General features: G+C 36.7%; 1 protein-coding gene across 2 annotated transcripts in view; it reads left to right on the top strand.

Moving 5' to 3' along the window:
• Positions 1 to 24,791, top strand: part of ZFPM2 (zinc finger protein, FOG family member 2) — a 499,730-nt gene that overhangs the window by 252,846 nt on the left and 222,093 nt on the right. For both annotated transcript variants that reach the window (XM_061123614.1, XM_061123612.1), the window contains exon 4: positions 1,880 to 1,998. In XM_061123614.1, the coding sequence (XP_060979597.1) occupies positions 1,880 to 1,998 (119 nt within the window). The remainder of the gene's footprint in view (positions 1 to 1,879; positions 1,999 to 24,791) is intronic.

The raw sequence follows: 24,791 nt of genomic DNA, 5'->3' as shown, positions 1-24,791 counted from the left end.
TTTTCCTATGGTGTTGCTTTTAAAAGCATCAAGATTAAAGCTATATATTTAAATTTAGTTATTAACTTGATGGGAAACTAAGGTCAAATTAAAGCAAATATTTCATATCACCTACCATGACTTATATATGATTTGAAAAGTGTGATTACTGAATTCATTCTGATTTTTAAAAACATTTTATTTTGTATTAAGGTATACAAATTAAGCCAGTTAACAATGTTGTGATAGTTTCAGGTTAACAGCTAAAGGATTCAGCCAGACATATATATGTATCCATTCTCGCTCAAGTTCCCCTCCCGTCTAGGCTGCCACATAACATTGAACAGAGTTCCATGTGCTTTAGAGTAGTCCCTTGTTGGTTATCCATTTCAAATATAGAAGTGTGTAACGTGTTTATCCTAAAATCTCACATCCTTCTCCCCCTCACCCCCTTGCAACTGTAACTTCATTCTCTAAGTCTGTGAGTCTCTTTTTGTTTTGTAGTAAGTTGATTTGTATAATACCTTTTTAGATCCCAGTGTCATACTGAGTGAAGCAAGTGAATATATTCTGTTTTATTTAGAACTTTCCTTAGCTATCTATTCTATATGGGTTAACATTCATATTTCTTCCTATTCCATTTCTTCCATTTTCAGGTCTGGTATTGAACAGGTTGAGATAAAATTCTATTTTAAAAATATCAAATTATATTATTATGATTAATATTTTGAAATATTAAAAAAATTAATGTGATAATATAGTATGGAAATAATCCCAGAACATGAATGTCATAGATTGAATTACTTAAAGAGAAGGTCTCCAGTGCCTGATTGAGATTTTCTTTTTGTAAACTCATACATTATGAGTTTACATGATGAACAAGAAATAAACAACCTTGATATTGCTTGGCAATTCTAGTTGTACTTTTAAAAGTGAGGATAAGTGATCAGCATCATCCAAGAATCAGGAGACACAAGAGATTCAGGTTCAAACCCTGGTTCGGGAAGACCCTCTGGAGTAGGAAATGGCAACCCACTCCTGTATTCTTGGGCTTACCTGGTGGCTCAGCTGGTAAAGAATCTGCCTGCAATGCAAGAGACCTTGGTTTGATCCCTGGGTTGGGAGTATCCCCTGGAGAAGGGAAAGGCTACCCACTGCATTATTCCGGCCAGGAGAATTCTACGGACAGTATATAGTCCATGGGGTCACAAGGAATCGGACACAACTGAGTGACTTTCACTTCACTTCACTTCATATATATCTTTAATTGCAATGTTTCATTTACATTGGTGATCAAATGTAGGAATTTTAACTCTGAGCTATGGTCCTAATGTTTCCTGTCTGATTTTACATTGTATCAGTGCATTTTGAAGATGTGTTCTCATTTCTGGTTCTTATTTCTGAATAGCATTGACTACAGTAGACGTGTGTGCATATATGCTCAGTCACTTCAGTCGGGTCTGACCCTTTGCAATGCTATGGACTGTAGCCCACCAGGCTCCTCTGTCCATGCAAGGAGCAATATTCTCCAGGCAAGAATATTGGAGTGGGCTGCCATGCCCTCCTCCAGGGGATCTTCCTAATACGGGGATGGAAATCGAGGTCTGTCTGCGTCTCCTGCATTGCAGGCGGATTCTTTACCCACTGAGCCACCTGGGAAAGCCCTACAGTAGACAGTGTGCAAAACTCAAGAAAGAAATTGGACTAAATGTGAATACAGTTAAAAGAACAAGTTTTATTATTCTCCCAAGATACCAGGATCAGTTGAGATGAACATAATCAATTCTCATTATATGAATCCTGAGAATATTGTGCTTGTAGACCAAACACACACACAGAGTCAGCTGTTGGTAAAACACAAGTGAAAGTACTTAAACGCTCCTGTGTTCATTGTCTGCAGGAGAGCTGGAGGTGTTTCAGAAAGATGGAGAGCGAAAAATTCAGAGTCGGCAGCAACTTCCAGTGGGAACCACCTGGGGACCATTCGCTGGGAAAATGGACTTGAATAATAATTCCTTGGTATGTGGATGTTCTGAGATGGTTGACTCTTAATACTTTGTCATAGTACAGAAATTATCTCTGCTTGCTTCCTGGTGAAAACACTAAAAGTAACAGTTTGCTTTTTCTTTTTCATGGACCGTAAAACTGGAATATTTTTCAAGTGGTTTGTCTCTGACAGTATTATATGCAGAATTTAGAAGGAAACAGGTTAATCACACTGAACGGTTATTTAGTAAGGTAATTTATAAGGTTGCTTTATCTTCATAGCCAGACTAATATTGTTCATATTTAATAATATATACAAATGCTTTTCTTCTTAAGAAGACACAAATTGTTATACATCATGAGTTTACATGATGAACAAGAAATAAACAACCTTGATATTGCTTGGCAATTCTAGTTGTACTTTTAAGAGTGAGGATAAGTGATCAGCATCATAATTTTTCTTGCTAACTTTTTTGTAAATATTCTGAGCTTAGAAAGTCTACCTCTGAGAAAAATTATATGAACGATTGATTAGCTATCTTAAGAAGTTATGGAAAAATGGAATATTTGATTACATTTAAATTTCATTTCTTAATTCAATATATTAGTTTCCTATTGCAGCTCCAGCAAGTTACCACAAACTTTGTGGTTTAAAACAACCCAAGTCCATCATATTGTAGTTGGAAATGAATCTCTCAGGGCTAAAATCAAAGTGTCTGCAGGGTTTTTTTTGCTGGAGCTTCTAGAAGGTGGGAACAGAGTTTTTTTTTGCTTTTCCGTCTTCTAAAGGCTGTCCACAACCCGTGGCTCACGGCTGCCTTCCATCTTCACAACCAGCAATGGCTGACTGAGTCTTTAACATACTTTATTCTGACTCTGACTCTTCTGTATCCCCTTTCCACATTCGGGAACACGTGTGATTACATTGGGCCCACCCGAGTAATCCAGGATACTCCAGCAACCCTAACTCCATCTGCTTTAATTTCCTTTTGCCTAGTAAGGTAACATGCACAAGGTCCAGGAATCAGGACACTAGGATCTCTCCTATTATGCGTGATAATACAAGTGACAAAACTTGGGGATAAAAATATTTTATATTCTTTAGGAGATCCAGAAATTATATATATATATGAAATGGAAGTCCCTCTTTCTAAATGCCATTTATGTAGGAAGAGTTTCATGCCTGCTAAATGACTCTATCTGCATTGAGGTGGTGGGGGTGGGTGCCTAAGAACTCCCAGAGGGGTTTTAGCAAGTGTACTTGACTCAGCAATGTTACTTTCCTTTTTCAGTTGATTACATGAAAGAAATCACTTCTTCGGGTTATTACATGAAAGAAACTAGTATGTGCAGATCTCTGCTTATTTAATGCCATGTAATTGAGAAAGAGGTTATTGATTTAACTAAAAGTAATGACTGGAATAAACAAGAAACATTTGTGTCATCCAACTTTTAAACAGCATAAGAGATCCTAGAAGTGTGCTTTTTACTTTCTAAATCCTTGTGTTTATCCGTAAAAGGATAAAGTAGGAGACTCCACATGTATTTAAGAACCAAACAAGCTGACAGACCAGGCTTAACATTTAATAATCTGGGGCAGTGTAATGTGTGGTGGTCCAGGGTACCTGCTGCAGAAGGGGTTTGAGAAGCGGCTCCGCAAACACTGCTGACCATAGCGGTTGAGTTGTATAGTGGACTGTTCTATTGATTCCTTTGATAGGGTGATGCTAGCTATTATACTGCTTAATCAAGCAAAGGCAAGGGGAAGATTGTCTCAACATCAAAGGTTGAATTAAATCCTTTTCAAAACCCATTTTATCTGGACGTTTCTATTGGTACTCTAGCATTGCTTTGAAAACGTTTTAGGCAATAAGATATTTATCTTATTTATCACTGTGTATCAGACACCAACACAAACTTTAGTCATTTGTCTGCTATTTCTTCAAAAGTGTAATGCCACTTAGGTGTCAGCTATTGTTGATGTAAGAAACACATGTTTTCCTTTTTATTATATCAGCATAATATCTCTATGAAAATTGTAATTTTTAATTAATCTTTATATAATGATATATATGTAGAATGATGCTTTTTATACATCTTTAGCATATGCTAAATTATGATGTATAGAAAGTAAACCTATCTGTGGAAGTTTAATTTTTCAGTGAAATAATTTCCTGTTTTTTAGACATGATATAATTTTTTTTCATATTTCTGTACCACTCTAAAGCTATCTTATGCCATACTTAATATCATTTAAATAATTCAGTTATAGGTGTGACATTTTGGTATTTTTGGTACCATTTGAAGTGAATGGATACTGTTTAGGGTATCAAAAACCCAGTTGTGGTGAATCATTATTTAATAGAAAATAATCTTAATAACCTAGTTTTCTTCTTTTGTCTTAGAATTTAAACATCTGATTCATGTTATTTCCCTAAACTATAGAATTTTTCTCTATTTTAAAATGTAGCTGCTTTGCTAAAATATACTTTAAAAAAAGGTTTTTTTGATAATAGTATTTTCTTCCCAGAATTTACGTTTGATTTTATGTTATTAAATAATACTACTAGTAGTACTCTTGGTACTACTGTTACTTCTATAGAATAATTGTCTAAGTTACACTGTGTACTTATTCTTTTCTAGACACTATATGGAGAATTAGAAATGTATTAGCTCCTTTACTCCTCAAAACAAACCTCTGAAGTTGGTCCTATTTAAAATCTTATTTATAGATAAGGAAATTAAGGCTCAGGCCTTTTTATTCCAGAATCTGTGTTTTTAAATACCAGATCACACTCCTTCCCAATAGCATCTGTAACATGATCTGAGTATGATAAAATTATTAGGGACTTCTTTACATGAATTCTAAATTTATTAAAAGGTTTGGAAGAAAATATGCAGTGATTACAAGCAGGTTCTTTCTTCTTACTTTGGGCAAAATACTTGTTATAATACTTCATAGCTATCATGACTAAAGAATTAGATGTTAATTCAAATAGTTCCACAATTTTATTACCTCTTTATAATTTTGACAATCATTTAATATAGGTTTTATATCATGAAAATAAATTTTCTTCATCATACAATATATAATCTATTAACCCTACCTTACCCTACCTTACCCAACCTGAAATCAAATTTGGAATTAACTCACTCTTTTAAATTGCTTATTCACCAACCAATGTTATGTTACTCTGTTCAAGCTCATGATGTTGTCTCAAGAGACCCAGTAAACTAATTAATCCAACACAGTAATTAATTGAGTCACCATGCCAGATGTCAAATCCTTTTTATATCTTTCAAGTTCCCATCTTGAAGTGCATTAGCAATATGCCACCTTCTGCAGGAAGCCTTTGCAGACCAGGCATTTGGATATATATATATATATAGAACATTACCAGAAATATAGGCTATATGGAAACATCAAAAGAATTGATTTGACAAAATGCTCTTCTTGGAATCATATAACACAATGAACACAGAAATAAAGAAAATTTTTTTCACACCTCATTATCTTGTTAGATAGTTTATGCTTAACAGCAGAATATAGTTAATATTTTCATTGGGCCAGGTAGGGTCAAAGTGCTTTACAGGTTTTATATCTCATTTACTTCTTGCATGAGCATATGAGAAGATAATATCTTTTTTTTCCTCCTTTGTTTCACAGGAGGAAACTGCTACTTTGGGAAGCTGAATGACTAGACCAAGGTCAACTCAATCTGAGTTGAGACCCCCATGTTGCAATCTAACACCATCTTTAGAAATTTTATATATAATATAAGGATAATATTGCTACCTAGCTTGTCAAGGTTTTGCAAAGATTAAATGAGGTAGCATACATGAATTATCAAGAAATACTGATATTATTACTACTCAGTCACCTGTAAAAATGGGTCCATTAAAATCTTTCAAGTTTAAAACTGAAAAGACACACCAAATTAAATAAGTAAAACTATAGACTTTTGGCACTTGGGGATTTTACATGCCTAAATTTGACTATTTTCCAAGGAGACTGTTTTAGTCCAGGGTCTCCAGCAAAACAGAATAGGGTATGTGATGTGTGTGTGTTTATATATTTTATAAGGAATTGTCTCACATGATCATGGAGTTGGCCGGATGAAAATCTGCAGTGTGAGTCAGCAGGCTGGAGCTCCAGCAGAGCTGATGGTATAGATGAAGTTTGTTATTTGGGGAGGCTAGTCTTTTCGTCCTATTCAGGCTTTCTTCTGATTGGGTGAGACCCACCCACATTATGGAGGGCAGTCTGTTTTACTCAGAGTTCCCTGATTCAAATGTCAGTCTCAACAAAAACACCATCCAAGTTGATACACAAAATTAACCATCACAGTTTCCAAAGGTCTGTGGTATATTGTAAGATTTAGTTTTTTCAGGTACAGTCTTCCACTCCTGTACGAATTGTTAACCAGTTAGGGAGCCTAGCTTTCTTTCCAACTTCCTACTTCTGTGTCAAGAAATAATTTACATTAACTGCTATCACAGTGACCCAAATTTCATGTTTTTGAAAGTCTTACAATTTTATTCATTGAAAATATCAAAGGACTATTGACAAGGAAGGAGTTTTAAAAATCAGTTTAAATTGTGATCAATATCTGTTTTGGAGGTGTTTTAGAATTTCTGTATTTATATATTGTGCCTTTGAAGTTCCCCCATTTTCTCCTGAAGACATAGATCTTTGTAATATGCTAAATCTCTGCTCTGCTAGCCCATGGTAAGTGCTTAATAATTATCAGACAACACTGATTATTTGGAAGGTTGGTGTCTACAATATTAGTGACATTTGCTCTCCCTCTCTCTTTTGAGTGAATCAGCTTTCAGTAGGTAACTAGTCTTATTCAGCCACCTGCCTGCTGGAATCATGCAACATGCATACTTAATTAAACAGAACATAAATAGAAAGTCCAAGGTTACCTACTACATAATAGTAAACTTATCACAATCTGTTAAATTCAGCAAATGAAATTTGACATAGAAATTTCATTTTATTGATGTCATTCAGTCAGAAGGGAGCCTTGTTTTATTTTACCATGTGGTTGTGATACTGAATTCTACGAACAGAAAATGTATTTATAAAGGGTACTATAGATAAAATTTTATTGATTTAATAATGAAATACTGTGCACATTAAATTCCATCTTAATTTTAAAGGTAGTTGTTATCATAGAAATGTGGTTGAGGAAAGAATTAAAGGTTCCTGATCTACATCATAGGGAAATATTAGAATTAATAGATATCTCCATTGCACCCTTCCAGCTCTAACTCTTCCAGCACCAGTCTCTGAGCCCATTCATTGCAAGTCTTCAGGCTTCACGTTGTTCACACCCTACAGCGACTATATCTCCACCCATACGTCTCTAGCATTCACCTATAGTGTCAAAAGCTGCCCAGTGGAAACATCTCTGACTTTCTGTTTGAGGACATTTTTTCCAGCCTCAGGAGCAAACTTACTGCAAGCCAGGCAAGCTGTGAAGTGCTGGAGAATTAATGTTTCCAAAAGTAATCCTCAACCAATGAGGGACAGAAGGTGGTAGATAAATACCCCCCTGCTTCCTTGCCTCTCCATTAGGATATGAGAAGTGTTTTACAAGAGCTCTTAGAGTTTGCCAGTGAAACTGAGCTCCAGTCAGTTTTATAACACATCCTTTATGGGCTTCCTTTTCCTTCCTGCTCACTTCTCCACACCTCTACTGAACTGTTCTGAGGTCACCTCCAGATAAACTACTTGCACTTGAATCAGTCTCAAGGTAACCTTCTGGGAAAGCCATGCCAAGACAGCTTCTAAGATATAATAATGAAATAAATTGGAACATAATAGCCAAATTATTGCTGAGATTCTAGACAGTATAGATTTTTAAAAATCATAATTATTCAATTCTAGATCACTGCCTCTGGCAAATAATAGATATTCAACAAATGCTCTTTAAAATAAAAATACGATCTAATTGAATTTCCTCACCATGAGCTATCTGACCAACCCCACCCACGCCCTCCCAGCTTCACCCTCTCAGTGATATAATTTATAATGTTGCTGAGGCATGACTTTTTGTTGGGTCTTATATTTCTTTCCATTGATGTTGACATTGTGAATAATATCCTCCTTTTAATATTCATTCTAATCTGGGCTCAGGACTCCCATACTTTTCTACTTATGTCTCTCTGGGTCTTGGCTCTTTTAAATTTAACTATGTTTCCCAAAACACTATGGCCTTTCTTCTCTTCTCCCTCTGTTCCCAGTGCCTCAGGGAGCTTATCCACTCACAAAGCTTCAGCTACTAATTTACAAATGACATTTAAATTAAAAAAATCTCTAACCTTGGCTTTTTACCCTTTCTCTAATAGCACGTTTCAACTGTTTTACAAGCCTTTCCCACTGACTTCCTCCAACTCAACAGTCGTAAGGAGAGTTTATTATTGTTTCCACCTACTGTCTCTGTGCCCTTTGCCCTGCCTTCCAAATTTTAGTCACTTTTAAACCTAAATCTCTGCCTCTCCTTTGCTGCCTCTGCAGGCAGTCCATTCTATGAGTTACTCCATGTCACGCTCCTTCCATTCATACCTCTCCTCTCTCACGTCTCATAGGTCCATTTACATACATAGTCATATGTGTATGTGCACACACATGTAGGCACAAACACACACTCACCTTTCCTTTATTGCCTATAACTAACAGCTTTGTTTTTGTCATCCATTCAGAGCCAAACATCTTCCAAGACTGCTTTTTATGTCCAGGAACCAAGTACCATAACTCTGTTTCTTCACATTTACTCCCTTCTTTCTGTTCCTACTGCCACTGCTGTTGGTGAAACCCCCATCATTTCTTCCCTGATTGTCACAGTATCCTTCTAGCTATTCTTTCTGCCTTCCTTGCTGTCTTCTTTTGCTTTACCCAAATCACACTGTGTCCTTATAGCAAAGCTTGTTACTTGTGTGCCTGAAATCATTCAAGGGCACAAGAGAACCCAAACTCTGTCTCTTACCCCGTTTCCACGCTCAGTGTAGCTTCCAGTCAACCTCAGCCACCTGCAATGTGAATATACTCTTTTTCTCACGTCTCTGTGCATTTGGCTGTGCTGTTTTATCATCCACGAGGCCCTGTGCTCCCCCTTCCTGCCCTTCTTTATCACACTACCTCCCATTCTCACTTCAAGACTCAGCCCCAGGTTACCCCAAAGTGGACCTTCCCTAAAGCCTCCAGTCTGGAATAGATATCAACTCCTCAGATATTTCTATGGTCTTTAGGCTTACTAGGATGAGAACGTTTACTGCATAATTCCAAATATCTCTTTACTTGTCTATCTCACCCATTCACTGCTGCCGCCGCTAAGTCGCTTCAGTCGTATCTGACTGTGCAACGCTATGGACTGTAGCCTGCCAGGTTCCTCTGTCCATGGGCTTCTCCAGGCAGGAATACTGGAGTGGATTGCCATGCCCTCCTCCAGGGGATCTTCCCGACCCAGGGCTCGAACCTCCACCTCACGTCTCCTGCGTTGGCAGGCAGGTTCTTTGCCACTAGCGCCACCAACTATGTGCTACTTATTTATCGTTTATCTTTGCATCCTTCTTATCTAGAACAATGTCTGGTTTATAGCAAGGGCTCAGCAAATAGCCTTTAGAAAATGAGTCAATTAATCCTTTCCTTTAACTTTTCTCCAGTATCAGCAAATGATGCACATCTTTCTTTATTCAAGATCCTTGTGTTCCCCTTGAGTCTTTATACCCATTTTTCCTGTTTCCTCTTAGATCTCTCTTCATCTATTCAACTTAGCAATACAGTACCACAGTTAATGCCATCTTGTGCCTGTTTTATTTGTTTATAATTTTTTCTTAATCTCACTTGAATGTAGTATGCAGTAGAGGAGGATAACTATATCTATTTTGTCAGGTTTTACCTAACAGAAAGATATGCCTATGATGACTTCTTGATAAATATTGACAAATTTCAGTGTAAGATCAGCACCCCTTTGAAGGAGTTAAAGAGGACAAGGTGGTGAACCCATTGAGGCAATTAAGATTTGTTTGTAACAGAATCCATTTTCAATCCTTCACTATGACCTGGGTGAAGGCCAAGAAGGTATTCTGCTCTACCATGCTTTCTGTGAAGTCTCATCCAGCCTTGCACTTTCCAGTGACAAACCATCTGGGAAATTCCATCTGTCTCTGCTTGGAAACTGAGGTGGCAGTCGCCCACTGTGAGCAATTTTCTATTAACTTCTTGGATAAGATCAGTCAGATTTATACTGAATTGATGGGAACCGTAAGAGCAGGGTTGTTCCAAGAGAAGACAAATGTACTGATTCCTCTAATTGGGCTTAAGCTGGTTTCATTCACGGATGCCCTTAGGTTCTAGTAGTGCAAGGACTTATAACCTTTTTAATTGTACCCTGTTCCTCTGAGGAAACGTTGGTGAAATTCATTATTGATGGAGATTGTAGATTTGTCCCTTAGGGAGGCCAAGATCCTGCCTTCTCTTATACTCTATCTGCCATGTGGAGAATTAATGGGAATTGAGTGGACAGTAGAAGCTGCTCCAAGAAGACATGAGGCAAGACACAGTACAGCAGAGCCTTGGAAAATGGTGTGTTGGTTTGGTTTCTAGAATCAGAGGAGGACTTTTTGTTTGTTTTCTGTTTGTTTGTGGAAGAGGAGAGCGCTCAGGGACAAGAGAGATTGGCATGAAGTCCCAAGTTAGTGAAAGCATCCTGTAGAATCTGAGTCAGAAAGAAAGAAACCAAACACCAAGGAATTACTCAACAATTCAAATCTGTCAAAGCAAATGAGCGAGGTCGATTATATATGGATCTGGAGGGATTTATTGTATTATAATGTAGTCATAGTGATATTGGCTGTGGATGGAATTCTTTTGTAATGTGGGAAAATAATATTGAAATTGAAAACATATATTTTGCCTTTCCTAATAATTTGTATCTGCCTCCTAAAATTACACCTTTTATGTGTAGCTAGTCTGTCTGCTAATCTCAATCTACCTTTAATTTGCCTTTTCTTCTGATGGTGAAATCTTTCTAGGTTCTTTATGTTTGCACTTGGATTTGAAAGGTAGGAACACAAAGACACAATTTCTTGCCATATATAGACAGTTTTATTTATGGGTCTAACCTACTGATCTGTGCCTGAAATTTAAACACATTTTGTCTTTGGATTATTCTACATGGCTAAAACGCTTTACTTATACTTAGGCCAAGTTTGAATAAACAGAAAGCATCTTTTTTTTTTTTTTGGTTTGTTTAAGATTATTTATTATTCCCTTTTTCTAGAATTCCAAGGAGAATTTTTATTGAAAATGGTTTTCTCATGGAGTTATTAAAATGACTCTGTGATATGCTATTAATTAATCAATGTCTGGAAGGAGTAACTACTTCATGTCATTTAATATGATTAAAGTTGCTCTACTAAGAAGACAATGTATATAAAGTTGAATAGACCAATGAGTAACACAACCTTTTCCACGAGCATAGGTATGAAAGATGCAGTTTGGCTATTGGTTTAAGCATCCAGATTCTCTTTATGGAGTTGTTCCTGTTTGTAAATCTTTTCTCAAGCTTCAGCGTCCCATAGGGGATAGAATCCCTGTTCCTTAAGGCAAGTCTATCAGATTCTTGGGTGGTGAGGGAATGATTTGCAAACTATAGCTCTGCTGTTTCCATTACACAAATAATGGAATATAAAGTTGGAAAAAATGTTTTTGGCTGGAGGAGAAGGTAAAATGATAACACACTTGTGAGGAGCAGTTTACAAAGTTGACCCAAAATTTTGTTGATTATTTGCTGATATATCTGGCTTGCCTTTTAAAGTCTTTCTCCTTGACTTTTTCAAGACTTGCCATTCCACAGCTCTTTGTAAGACAATTGTTCGGTATGAGCACTTCCCTGTTATTTACATGGTTATAATATATATTGTTCCAGTGTTACAAAAATTTAGCAAATGATGTCTACTGGGCATAATTAATACATTCAGTAACTTGGAGATAACTGTTAAAGAAATGGACATAAGTGCTACTTTGTATTCCTTTTGTTTGTTCTTACAAATCAATATTACATAGGCATAACCCTTTAAACTGGACAAATTGGACTCATAAAATATCTGACTGTATTTTATTACTAAGTATCAGTAGATATTCCCAGGACACCATTAATTAAATATCACGCCTTAACATTGGCTCTCAGTTGGCATTGTCAGTCTTTAGTCTCACAAGAGGTTTTCCTGGTGTAGGCAGGTCTGTGAGTCTGAGCCTGCCCAAGTGACTCCTACAAGGCTCGTGCTGATGTCGTATGATGTCCAGAGGCAGTAATTCTTACATATATTTATGAAGGAAAAATAAAATAATATTTCTAGGGTGTTTTTGTAAACTTTCAAACTTATTTGAGAAACTCTGTTTTGGAGATGAATATCTCTTTTCCTTGTACATTTAAGTATTCAATTTAAAGTCATTCTGTATTATTCATTTGCTTTTACATCACTTTTAAAAATATAATCCTTTGCCCTAGTTCAACAAAACTATGGCTTCTTGATTCTAGTAATTTGTATATCATTTGTGCTATTTTATATGGTTTATGTCTCTTTCTATTTTAAAGGTCAGGAGCTCAGAATGAAGTGTAGGGTTATGTGCCTACGTCTTGTGGTTTTCTCATACTCTTTTCTCAGGGTCAGAAACATGAGCGCTGCTTATCTGTGTGTCTTTGGTATGGTGTCTCATAAAGGCTGGATTCAAAAAGTGACAGCCAGGGCTATGGTGTCATCTGAAGTCTCAACCAAAGGAAGACCTGCTTGAAAGGTCACTGCATGGCTGTTGACTCAGTACCTTACCTCCTAGGCGTCTCCGAGAAGCTCATAGCGTGGCAACTGGCTCCTCTCTGAGCAAGCAAATGAGAGGGCAAGACAAGGAGCCCAGGACAGAAATCATAGTCTTTTCATAAACTAGTCTTGGAAGTAGGCATCCCATCACTTTTGCTGAATTCTTTTCATTAAAATTGAATCAGCAGGTCTAGCCCACTCTGAAGGGAAAGGCATTGTACATGGGCTTAAAACCAAAGGCTGTGATCGCTGGGGGCCATCTCAGAGGCTGTTTACTGCTAAGATAATGAACATAAATAGTTACCTCACCTCTGAATAAGGAAGGACTTTCAAATAATAGTAGCACTGGGAGAAATCACAAAAGAAAATCCAGTTAATTTAAATAGAAAAGACTAACTCATATATTATAAAACATCATAACCAAAAATCAAAGTTTAACTCATAAGCAAAAGATACACATAAAAATGAGATACATTTTATTCTCATTTTTGAATTAGAAAAGCTACGCCATATAGAAACTCAGGAATACATTCTTGATTAATTTGTTTAGAAATTGATTATTAATATGAGGACATAGAAAGATGAATGAAAATATATGGAACAGTTATGTAAAATCTAATGGGAAATAGGAGCCAGAGGCAGGCTGTTTGCTGAGTATTTCTCCTTCAGTAATTTTGAGAAACATACACTAACACGTTGTAAAGATCAGAAATGGGGAGAAAGCTTGGGAAAGAGCCCGTGATGTGATCAGAGTAGTCTGATACTAGTCCCAACTGTTATTACCCAAAGTGCTGTCTTGGGTAATCACACCTGCTCTCAGTTTCCTCATTTATAAAATGGGGGTTATAATACCAGCCCTACATCTTAGAGTTGTTGTAAAATTATATAAAATTATATGCATTTAGTCACTTTGAAAAATATACAGATTGTTATACAATCTAGATTACTTTTTATTATGCCTTTGAATAGAAAGTAGATTACTCATTCCCTTAATTTGCCAAACTGTGCTTCCAGCCTTTTCTCGTCTGTCCCCTCTCTGAACATATTTTAAAAAGCACTCTTGGCTGTCATTGTACATATACATCTTCATACATGTGTGCACACATGTATTTATATACACACAAATATACACGTACTTATTGATTAGCTAGCATCAGTATTCTGAGAACTCATAGCCTAGAGAAGTACAAGGTATGTACTTAGAGTGTTTATCATCTAAGGAGACAGTCACCCCAGAAACAAGAGAAAAAAACATGTTTTTAGGAAGAGAAAGAAAGGTTAAGTGGTCAAACTGCTTTTTGAATTATCCTGGCTCCTTTGTGTTTTCTTTTTGTAAGGAGTATTTCTTCAGAAAGCTTTTCTCAGGTGTGTGATTGGGGATTTCAGACAATTGGAAAAGTAATTTACCCTGTCTGATTCACTTTTGAGTTCGGTTTGTATTTTAAAATGCTAACTCAATTCTTTCGTTACTTATGGCAGTTTAGAGCTTGGAGTGAATAAGGCACGTCACTAGGCAGACAGCGACGCACCATAAAATAAGAAAGAAGGGGGACAAACTTTGGAAGAGGAGAGGCAGTTCATGGGCCTTAGGTTTTAGCTTTTGTTGAGAAGTGAAGCAAATACCATTTGTTTCTCGTGGCGTCGCTGAGTCGGACAGGACTGAGCGACAAGGCGCAGCGCAGCACAGCCCCGTGAGCGCGAGCATTATCTCACCGACGGGCAGCACGATGCTGATCTTGGGTGTGTCATTATTACCACCTTGGTCTTAAAGTCATTGCCCCCCAGGCATGTGTAGAATGTTATTCTGTGGAAGGTGCCCAGTGCACCTCCTGTGCATCTGAGATGAGCATCAGGGTCCAAAGTGAAAGTCAATGTCGCTCAGCCATGTGCGACTCTCTGCGACCCCGCGGACTGTACAGTCCAAGTAATTCTCCAGGCCAGAATGCTGGAGTGGGTAGCCTTTCCCTTCAGGGCATCTTTTTGATTGAACTCAGGTCTTCTGCATTGCAGGCAGATTCTTTACTGTCTGAGCCACCAGCGAAGCCCAAGAATACTGGACTGGGTAGCGTATCCCTTCTCCAGTGGATCTTCCCAACCCAGGAATCGAACCGGGGACTCCTGCATTGCAGGTGGATTCTTTACAAATGAGCTACCAAGTACATGTCAAATAAAGTATCAACTCTGGGGACAGGGGATTTGGGAGGCTGGGCAGAGAGATAGCATTTGCCTTCAATGCAGTAAGTAGTTCAGAGGTGGTGAAAAGAATTTATCCTTTACCTGAATATTTCCAGCCAGGAACATGGCAATTTTAATAACCGCGGCCTTCCTTCCAACTTTGTGAAAATGACTCCTAAGAGTAAGTGGACGTTGGCAGAAGCGTTCTCATCGTTGCTGATTCTCCAGAAGGAGAAGGTTGAAGGAAGAGTGCGTGACAAAAGTCAACCCGTGGCCCGCTCCATTACTTCATTAATTAAGTGGAGGCATTCTGAAAACTGTTTCTCTTCAGTTGCAGCCATCTATTTTTTGGTGTCAATCTGCGCCCTGTGGCAGTGTTTTGTGAAAGGAAACCATGAACAGTTGTCGCATCCCCCCGCCCCCAGCTGCTGTCGCCCCTGTCGGAAGGCTCCAAGGGTGATGCGAGTCTGTATCATCCTGATAAGGAAAAGAGGATTCCGATGGCTTTGGAGAGAATTGGTGAGAGTACCGAGTGCCGTTTTGGACTAGACGAGCTGTGGACGACGGCAGAGGCCCTTAATGGGAACTAAGGGTTCCGTGCCAGACCTTCTGCTGCTTCTTGAAGATTTTCTGATGAAATATTTCAATGGTGAAATTCTGAAACTGTCAGAGGGACTGAGGTTCAAGATGCTGTTTTAAGTTTTGTGTTCCCATAATCTGTGATTAGCCAATAGAGGTTAAAAAAACAAAAAACAGAAAAAAGAAAGAAAAAAAAACCACAAAAAACTTAAGAAGCTCCCAGAGTGTGTATGGAGGTCACTTATCTGCTGACAATGTGTTTCCATGCTATTGTCATCATGAGCTCTGTGCAAGTGGTCAGTGCATTTTATATACTGTAGGTTCCTATTTTATGGCTGGATGAAATATGAAACTACCTTTTATAATGCTGACTCTCTTTTGGCAGGCCTTTGGATTCACATATGGTTCAGTTAAGCTGTTTTGGAGCCTGATGTACCTTTGTTATTTATTGGAATTTTTGAGGATAAATGTGCTACTTTTGCTCTGGATTAAAAAAAAAAAAATTAAATGTTTCCTAAAAATTCATATAGCTAAGAGAATTCCAGTAAGCTTTAGAAACTGAGCTGATATTCCTAGCTAAAATAAAGTCATTCTTACTCATAAAGGAAAAAAAAAAAATAAAGACAACTGAAGCACCAGTAAAATAGAAGCAGTATTTTATAGCACACCACAATAAAATGAAAACAGAGAGCAATTAGTGAATGGGGGCCGGAAAAGTCGTCATCCTGTAACCAGCAGTAATCTTTAAGCATCTTTAAACTAACAGATACTACTAGGATTTTCTTTCATTCATTCCACTGTTATTCTGGCAGGTTATAAATAAACATACAGGCATAAAGAGTCCAAAACAAAGTGGTTGTCAAAGGGATGAATGATAGGCAGTGACCTCACATTCCAAGGATGGTAGTATGCTGTTAGGCAGGCTCAGTTGCCTAGAGGTGAAGTGTATTCCCTCTACTGAGCCCTGGTGATAGACACACTCCCATTCAACTTTAATCTCTTTGTTTTGCTGAGTTTAACTCAAACTGTTAAGTTCTGTTTAAAATAATGTTTGTATGTAAGTATGAGGATAGATAAACTAGAAGGAAAGTGACATATTTACCAATGTCATTTCAAAGCACAACTTTTTCTTCCTGAAAAAAGAAGTCCCAGAAGGATAGGTATATTTGGAGTGGCTCAGATGGTGAAGAAGCTGCCTGCAGTGCAGGAGACACAGGTTCGAACCTTGGGTTGGGAAGATCCCCTGGAGAAGAAAATGGCAATCCGCTCCAGTATTCTTGCTTGGAGAATTCCACGGACAGAAGAATTTCGTGAGCTATATGGTCCATGGGATCGCAGAGTCAGGCGTGACTAAGGGACTTTCACTTTTCTCAATCTTACTTTGCATTTATAAAGAGCCTTCAGATTTTTCTTATATGGCCATCTATTTGTATTTGAAGTTAATCATAAAGTGCACTTGCTGGAATGGGCACAATATAAATTTTTGGGCTTTGGTGACCTAAGGGGCTGGTTACAAGAGTGGAGACAGACCCGTTTTAACTTATCATTCTAATTAATCCCCCACCAAATTGTGTGTCTTCCAAGTGGTATGTTATTTTTATCTTTTTTACAGTTATTTTATCTTTTTTACATGAGAGGGAAGTGGGATAATTACTTTAATTATTTCATAACTAATTTAACAGTCTTCCCTTGCTGTTACCTACTAGCAACTGAATGCCTAAAATCTCTTTCTCTGATTTTAGATGTATTGTGCAGGACATCTTGAAGAAAACTTGACTCAATTAAGTATGTGCTGCAAGTCAGGAACTCTGCTAAAAAGTGAGGGTACAAAAACTAAATTCTCACCAAGCATAATTACTCCTTATATGAGTATTTAAATATAACTGAATTCTATCCATACCCTTTATGTACCCTTTATATATTACTTTAAGCAAACCTAAGGCACAAAAAAACATTCACACACAGCCATGCACACACATAAGTTTATACACACATATGGCAAATTGGTTGATTTTTAAGTCAACAAATAAGATTGGTATTTTCATTTTTATTTTGTTAACTCAAGTGATGTGCTTATTTCCTAAATAAAATAGTATCATGAAATAAAGCACACCTCTATTTTCGAACAAGTTACAAAAGCTTAGTGCTTTATTCTGTCATAGATTGGACAACATTGTAAATATTGATAATGTTTCTCATTTTTCCTCGTAATTTCGTTATTATATCTTATGGCAAAGCACGTAATTGACAAACTATCATAGTGATATTTTAAATATTTCAGTAGGTAACTTAGAATAAATATAGAACATTTTGATGTATAAATTTGGATGATGGAAAAGGTGTTTTAATTCTTGATTACCTAGAGCCTTATAGAAATGTTAATGTTTGTTAGTGGCAAATATAGTAAGAAAAGAAAAAGAAAATGTGAGAAATGAAAAAATATACAAACATAAAATGCAAAGTGCCCTTTTATATTATTTGATTTTCTGTGAGTTTTCATTTCCCCTTACTCTCTATTCTCTATGCATTTGAATTATTGAGAACTGTCCATAACCTTCATTAAGATGATATAATAAATATTTTATGATTATTCATGATTCAAACATTTTTATTGATTTATGGATACTGAATATAATGTTCAGTTTTCAGTATTTATCTTTAAACTTAAGAAATGAGTGGTTTAGTGGCATTATTGTTATGAAGTATTGCTAATATTGCAAATTTTATATACCACTCACATTGTAGAAAGAAAAGGGTACTCAATCTTCTGTTGTTTTTATACTGCTGTAGCCACTGAGATTTTGAAAAGAGAAGCAAGTCATCTCCTTTTAGCTTGTTTGACAGCATTCAAAGGAATGCACGGCCTGCTATTTGAGTAGCATCTTCTCAATGGTTCTCCAACTGTCTTTCCTTAGTTCATATGTAGTTAGTTATCTTAAAGTTGAAAAAAAGGGAAATCAGTAGGAATAAGAAGTGCAGTCCATTTTAGGTGGTCAGTTATAGCAATCAAGCTTTCACTTATCTTATTCTGCTGTATTGTTTTCCCTTAGTTTCTCCTGAAAGGCACTGTAGGGCGAGTTGAATATTTTCTAATGTCAAATAATACAAAGTATTCATAATGTTTATAGAACTTAATTTCTCAGTAATTTGCTTCTGTTTTGCAGATGTGACTCATCTCAAATCTATCTAATCTATATTGACTAATTGTGAAATAACAGAATTAAAATAAAAAAAAAAACTTAACCTAAAATGGTAAAAGTCTTGGATTCCATCAGCATTACACCTGGATATTAATTTTAATGCTCTATTGATAACATGGAAGTGCTTTCATCATTGAGGTATGTAGGAGTACAGCAGATTTCCCAGTGAAGTGACTGAATGTTCACTAGAGTGGTTCAAGTTAGCACTTCTCTTTATTATACTTTAAGAAGAATGCTATCTATTGACTGTAACTGAATATGCTAGAAAACTTATTTAAAAAAGAGGTAACTTCATAACTCCACAGGCATTAATTACATTTATATAGTTTCCGTTGATATTTATAATGCTCTTTATGCCATTAAAAATCTGATCCTATATCAGGATGAACTTTATTATTATTCTATGTACTCTTATTTATGAGATAGTAGGTAAGTCTTTATAATATTTCTGTTAACCATCATTTAATGAGATATGATTTCTGAAATAGCTAAAGAAGTATTTTTTTAATGACAGTGTAATTAAAGGTGCTACAGACTTTTTAAAAGATGTTTTAGCACCTGTATTTCTGTCCAGTTCTTGGAATAAACCTCATTGCATTTGTGATACAGCAAAATTTCTGGATCAGCTTCTATCCATTCTTTTGCAAAAAGATCATCTTGGTTTTAAGCACTTAGCAGCCAATATGGCTGTTCTTAATTTGTCATTGAGATTAGAATGGATATTTGGGTTAGAAAGTAAGAACTAGCTGTAAGCTTTTAAAAAAGAATTTATTTAATTGAGTCAGTCCAAAAAGAAGTTATTTAACTGAGTCAGTCCAGATCTTCGAATTTCTCCCTCTAATTCTATGCTCCCTCTTTACAGACAGTAGCTCTGATTTGTAAGGATTATTGTCTTTGGTTCCTGTGTCAGGGAGTTAAGAGGTGAGAGCAGTTGGATTGCATTTTCAGGATGCCACACGTGCACTCTTTGATCTGAGGTACAGGGTGCCTCAGGGAATAAGTTCAATCTTGATTTCTTTAGTCAATCATCCACTATCAGGTACCACTGCCCTGATTAGCAGGCTGAAGAAAAAGAGCATATCGTGGGTGTGTGTGTTACAAAGATGAAAAATAGTGATGAGCCTGTTGGCAACAGAGTCAGCTCCTAGTTTCACTATGTGATATTTGCTTTCTCTTTGCATAAATCCCCGTAGTGTGTGAAGGAACAAAATTCAGTATTTCCATATATCTTTCCACAAACTAATGATTTTTTTTCAGATAGTTTCCTTTCTTTGTTTGATTCGTTGTTGCAGAATGGAAACTGGAAATAGAATTAGCAGGGTGCATCGTGGTGGTTTCTAAGAGAAACTCAAATATAGCTAGCTGCCTGCCATTCCTGCCGTTCTGTGAACCAAGCCAATGACTAACTCTTGTGAAGTGTTGCGAGTCTGGAAAACTAGCACCATACCTGTGCTGTTTCTGTCCCTTTATCTGCTACATAGACATAAAATAGTCCTCTAGGCCCAAAATGCATCAGTTGCTTTTTGTTTTTGTTTAGTCGCCAAACAAGAGTCATGTCCAACTCTTTTGAGACCCCATGGACTGCAGCTTGCATCCTGCCAGGTTCCTCTGTCCATGGGATTTTCCAGGTAAGAATATTGGAATAGGTTGCCATTTCCTTCTCCAGGGGATCTTCCCGGCCCAGGGACTGAACCCCATGTCTCCTGCAGATTCTTTACCACCGACTCACCAGGGAAGCCCAGTGAATGCTTCAGAATCCATCCATTAATCAGTGATGGCTCTCCCCACAAACGAGAGCCCAGAGATTGACTGAATAACTTCTCATTTGTTCTTTTCCCTTTGGTCAAAGTAAAAGAATATCTCCTAACATATAAGGTTATATACTGATAACAATTGCAGCTTTTGGTCTCTTTTGATACATATTTGAGATTTGCCCATGTGTATTTTCTATTATGGTATTGAGATAGAAATGGAGGTTCTGAAAAGATTAAACAGTGGATAAACTTTTTAATCTTAAATCTTTGACAAATCTCACAGTTCTATTTCAAAATTAAAATCATTTACTGAAAAAATATTTTTATTTGTGAGTACTTTTTATAGAAAGATGCAAGGTACAGATATAGTTGTTTCATAAATACTTATGGTATGTTCATGCCCTACTGAAGTTATTTACTCTTGTATTTGACCTTGATGATGGGACTAGTTTGATAAGGTTAAGGTCAATGACTGCATTATTTTTAGACAAGATACCAAGTGTAGAATGTTCTGTTTTGTTTTACCATGTTAACAACTAGTAGCTTTTAGAGTTCTCTATGTACTGCTGATTTCAGCGATGCATTCATCCTCAGTGATTATCCAAAAGATTTCAGCACCTGTAATTAATCACCCATTTGAAAAGAGAAACACAAACTAAGATATAGTTTGACTTTCCCTTCCCCCTCCCCAGAGAAATTTAGACAGAGTGTGAATAAGAATAATAACATCGCTTTTGTAATAATCATAATCATGCTCTCAAGATATATGAAAAAGTAACTGAGAAAAATCCTTTTGGTCACATTTATTAATTTAATCCCCTTATATCATTTGTTTAACTTTATGTTGCATCACAGTGATTAGAAAAGGACTTTATCTCCCTTTTATAAAAGAAGAGGGAGTAATGATCTATTCAGTAGTAAATAAGTGTTAGTCACTTAGTCATGTCCAACTCTTTGTGACCCCAGGGACTGAAGCCCACCAGACTCCTCTTTCTGTGGAATTCTCCAGACAAGAATACTGGACTGAGGAACCATTCCCTTTTCCAGGGCATCTTCCCAACCCAGGGATTGAACCTGGGTCTCCTGCATTTCAGGCAGATTCTTTACTGTCTGAGCCACTAGGGAAGCCCATTCAATAGTAGGTTTCTAGCAAAACTGTTTGTGTTTTATTAATTGTTTAGACTAATGATCACTAATCTCTTTTTTCCATGCAAATATTTATTTAGCTCAATGTAAGAAACATAACAGTTTCAGGAAGCAGCAATGGATTTATATAATAGACCTAAGATAAAATCTCCCATTGTGTCTATTAAACTGTCATTAATGAGTAGTTAAAAAGTCATCCTGACTCTTTTTGTAGATTGCATGAACTTCCCTGCTTCAATGAAAAGTTAAATATTGAAGTGATAATTGTGAGCTTTTGTGTACTAAGGCATAGGGGCCAATGGATGAATGAATCAATGTAGTACAAGAATCTTAAATTTAAAGGTTGAAAAAGCTCTTTTGAGCTATTTCTGTATTAAGGTGCCTTACCTAGTATCACGTGAATATACTACAGCTGTACCAAAGACTTAAGGAATATAAACAAACCTTTTCAGTTTCTTGTGATGGAGATTAATTTATCAGATTGATGTCTGGTAGACTGCAAATAGCTAATGCATTTAACCTCATTCAGTAGCTAGAACTAACCTGTTTATAAATACCCTAATTAGATCAAAGCATAGAAATAACCAAAATGGATATAATGGGCAGAAAGACAAATGAATGCACCTGTATCAATAATAAAGGGCCATTTTTCCCCTTGCATGTTCATTTTACTAAAATCATTCTACACTTCCCTGTTCACTTAAAATCTAGTTATTTTAAACTTTGAAAAATGACTTCAAGAGCACCTGGTGCCTTAAATTCTCAACAACCTTGGTTTATCTCACCCAAATTTGTTTAGACCCCAGTAAGGGCTGCTCTTTCCTTTGCCAGGATCTATTAATGATAATTACTTAGAATACTATCCCCATTCTGTGATACCATCACATCATTGTGAAGAAGATTGTGATCTTATCCCAGCCTATTCTGTTTAACTGTGACACTCCTTCTATTATAGTGGCGCCTTGATAAGATCATGCCTGTTAGGATCAGACATTAGTTGGAATCAATATTTGAAAATGTGCCTGTTTTTGCTTAATAGTAAAGTTAGTGTGAGTGTTGAGGTGAGATCATTTGTTGGATGAAATTGTACAACTTCATCTTGTCAAGGTTTCTTTCAAGGATTTTGTGCTCCAAAGTACAGATTGAGGTCTTGGGGAAACTGTAATTTTATGGACCAACCTACCTGGATATCCTATTCTGATAAGAATACATGATATTTTTATACTGATATAGGTCAGAAAAGTGAATTGGAAAGAATGAAAGACTGTGTTCATAACTCTTCATTAATGAAACCCAAATAATTCACTGGTTCTTGCCCAAGGACTGTTCTGCCCCTAAGGAACATTTGACAAGGCCTGGAGACAAGTTTGGTTGTGGAAACTTGGAGGCCAAGGAAGCAGGAAAGAGGGGTGTGGAGGAAAAGAAAAGCAATGCTACTGCCCTCTAGTGTGTGGGAGGCTGGAGTTATACTAGCTCCCACAGTGAAGAAGGAGCTGGCCCAGAGTCTGACAGTGTAAGGCTGAGAAACCCTGATGTGAGGTCCATACCATGAATATTCCAAACAGAAATGTCTGGCAGGAATGGATTTCAGTTTTTAGTGTGGTTATTTATCTCCCTGAGAGGAACAAGTGCTGCAGCTGCCCATGTTCTTCCTTTCTCTGGTTAGTGACATCTGATAGATTTAGGGGGCTCTTTTTATTTGTTTGGCCACATCACACAGCCTGCAGGATCTTAGTTTCCCTGACCAGGACTTGAATCTGCATCCTCAGCCAGTGGAAGCATAGAGTTCTAACCACTGGACCACCAGGGAATTCCCTGGCAACATCTGGTAGATTTGTAATCAAGGAATTCTTTTAGGGATAAATATCCAGAAATACAGGTAGTTTCCTTCAAATTTGTGCTGAATGGAACTTCAGGTAGAAAAGGTAAAATGAGAAATCAGTCATATAACATCTTTAGCCTTAATAAAGCCAAGCTCTTGAATCCTTTATTGGACTGCATTTATATTTGGAACTTACTCATATTTTTTAAAATTAATAGAATGTGGAGTGGGACATCATTCATATTTATCACTTCCCTAAACTCTTCCAACTTCATAAAATTTTCTTATTACTTGGTTATATATTTTCTTATATGTATTATTTGGTTACACACTCATGTATGAAGAACAACACTGAGTATTACATTTTTCATAGTATTTGGGATGGTTTTGCACAATAGATGTTGTAAAATTTTGACAATAAAGTTGTTATAAAAGAATATTTTCGCCTTTGAATGCTTACAGAAAAAAAGTAGGCAACAGATTTACAGTATCTTTCTGAAAAAATAAAAATTAGAGGATAGCTTTCTTGGATTCATGCATTTTATGATTACTGATTATGATCAACTGAGTTTTGAGACTAAGGTCTTTCATCTGCCAGGACAGTAAAGAGATTTTTTTTTTTTCTTTTTTGTATTGTTGAGAATCCTGAAAGCTTTTTTTCATGTATACTCAGATGGAAGCAGCAGAGAGGGGGCTAGAGGTGCCAATGGCAGTGAAACTGCGGAAGATTAGCGCACTTCTTTTGATGAAAGGTGACTTCCCAGAGGGCTGGAGAATAAACACATGGGCGGAAGTGCTGGTTTGGAGAAAAGGCGCTGAAGTAAATGAGAGGAGTTTTCCACTGATGTCGAGTTCAGGGCTCAGAACTCTGAACCTGCACAGCCTGTGCAACTCATTTCTCATTCTCCATCTATTTTAACAGAGCATCATGGAATAGCCCTCTTGCCAACTACTATGGTCATAAAACCTTATAAGAAAAGATCATTTGCAATACCTAAAATGTTTATATGAAGTTGACTGGCTAAACAATTTTCTGTTTTATTTATAAAATTCCTCATAAAGTAAAGCATTTTTATCATACCTCCCTTTTTGTTGTTGCAGTTTAGTGTTACAGTTTTTTTTTTAAGGCCTAAATTATACTTTAGCCTTTTCAGCAACTTAAAAAATGACTTTGCTGATGAAAAATCAATGTTTTTAAATATTGAGAAGTTCTAAATTATAATACTGTTTAGTAGGACGGTACTCTGAACTAATTCTAGAGATTACTCGAAATGTTTTAAAGGTTAATTTTGGAACTACAGAGTTATTATTTCTCTTTAAAAT

This window comes from Dama dama, chromosome 21, assembly GCF_033118175.1.
Source record: "Dama dama isolate Ldn47 chromosome 21, ASM3311817v1, whole genome shotgun sequence".
Taxonomy (NCBI): Eukaryota; Metazoa; Chordata; class Mammalia; order Artiodactyla; family Cervidae; genus Dama; species Dama dama.
This window is presented reverse-complemented; position numbering and strand designations above follow the sequence as displayed.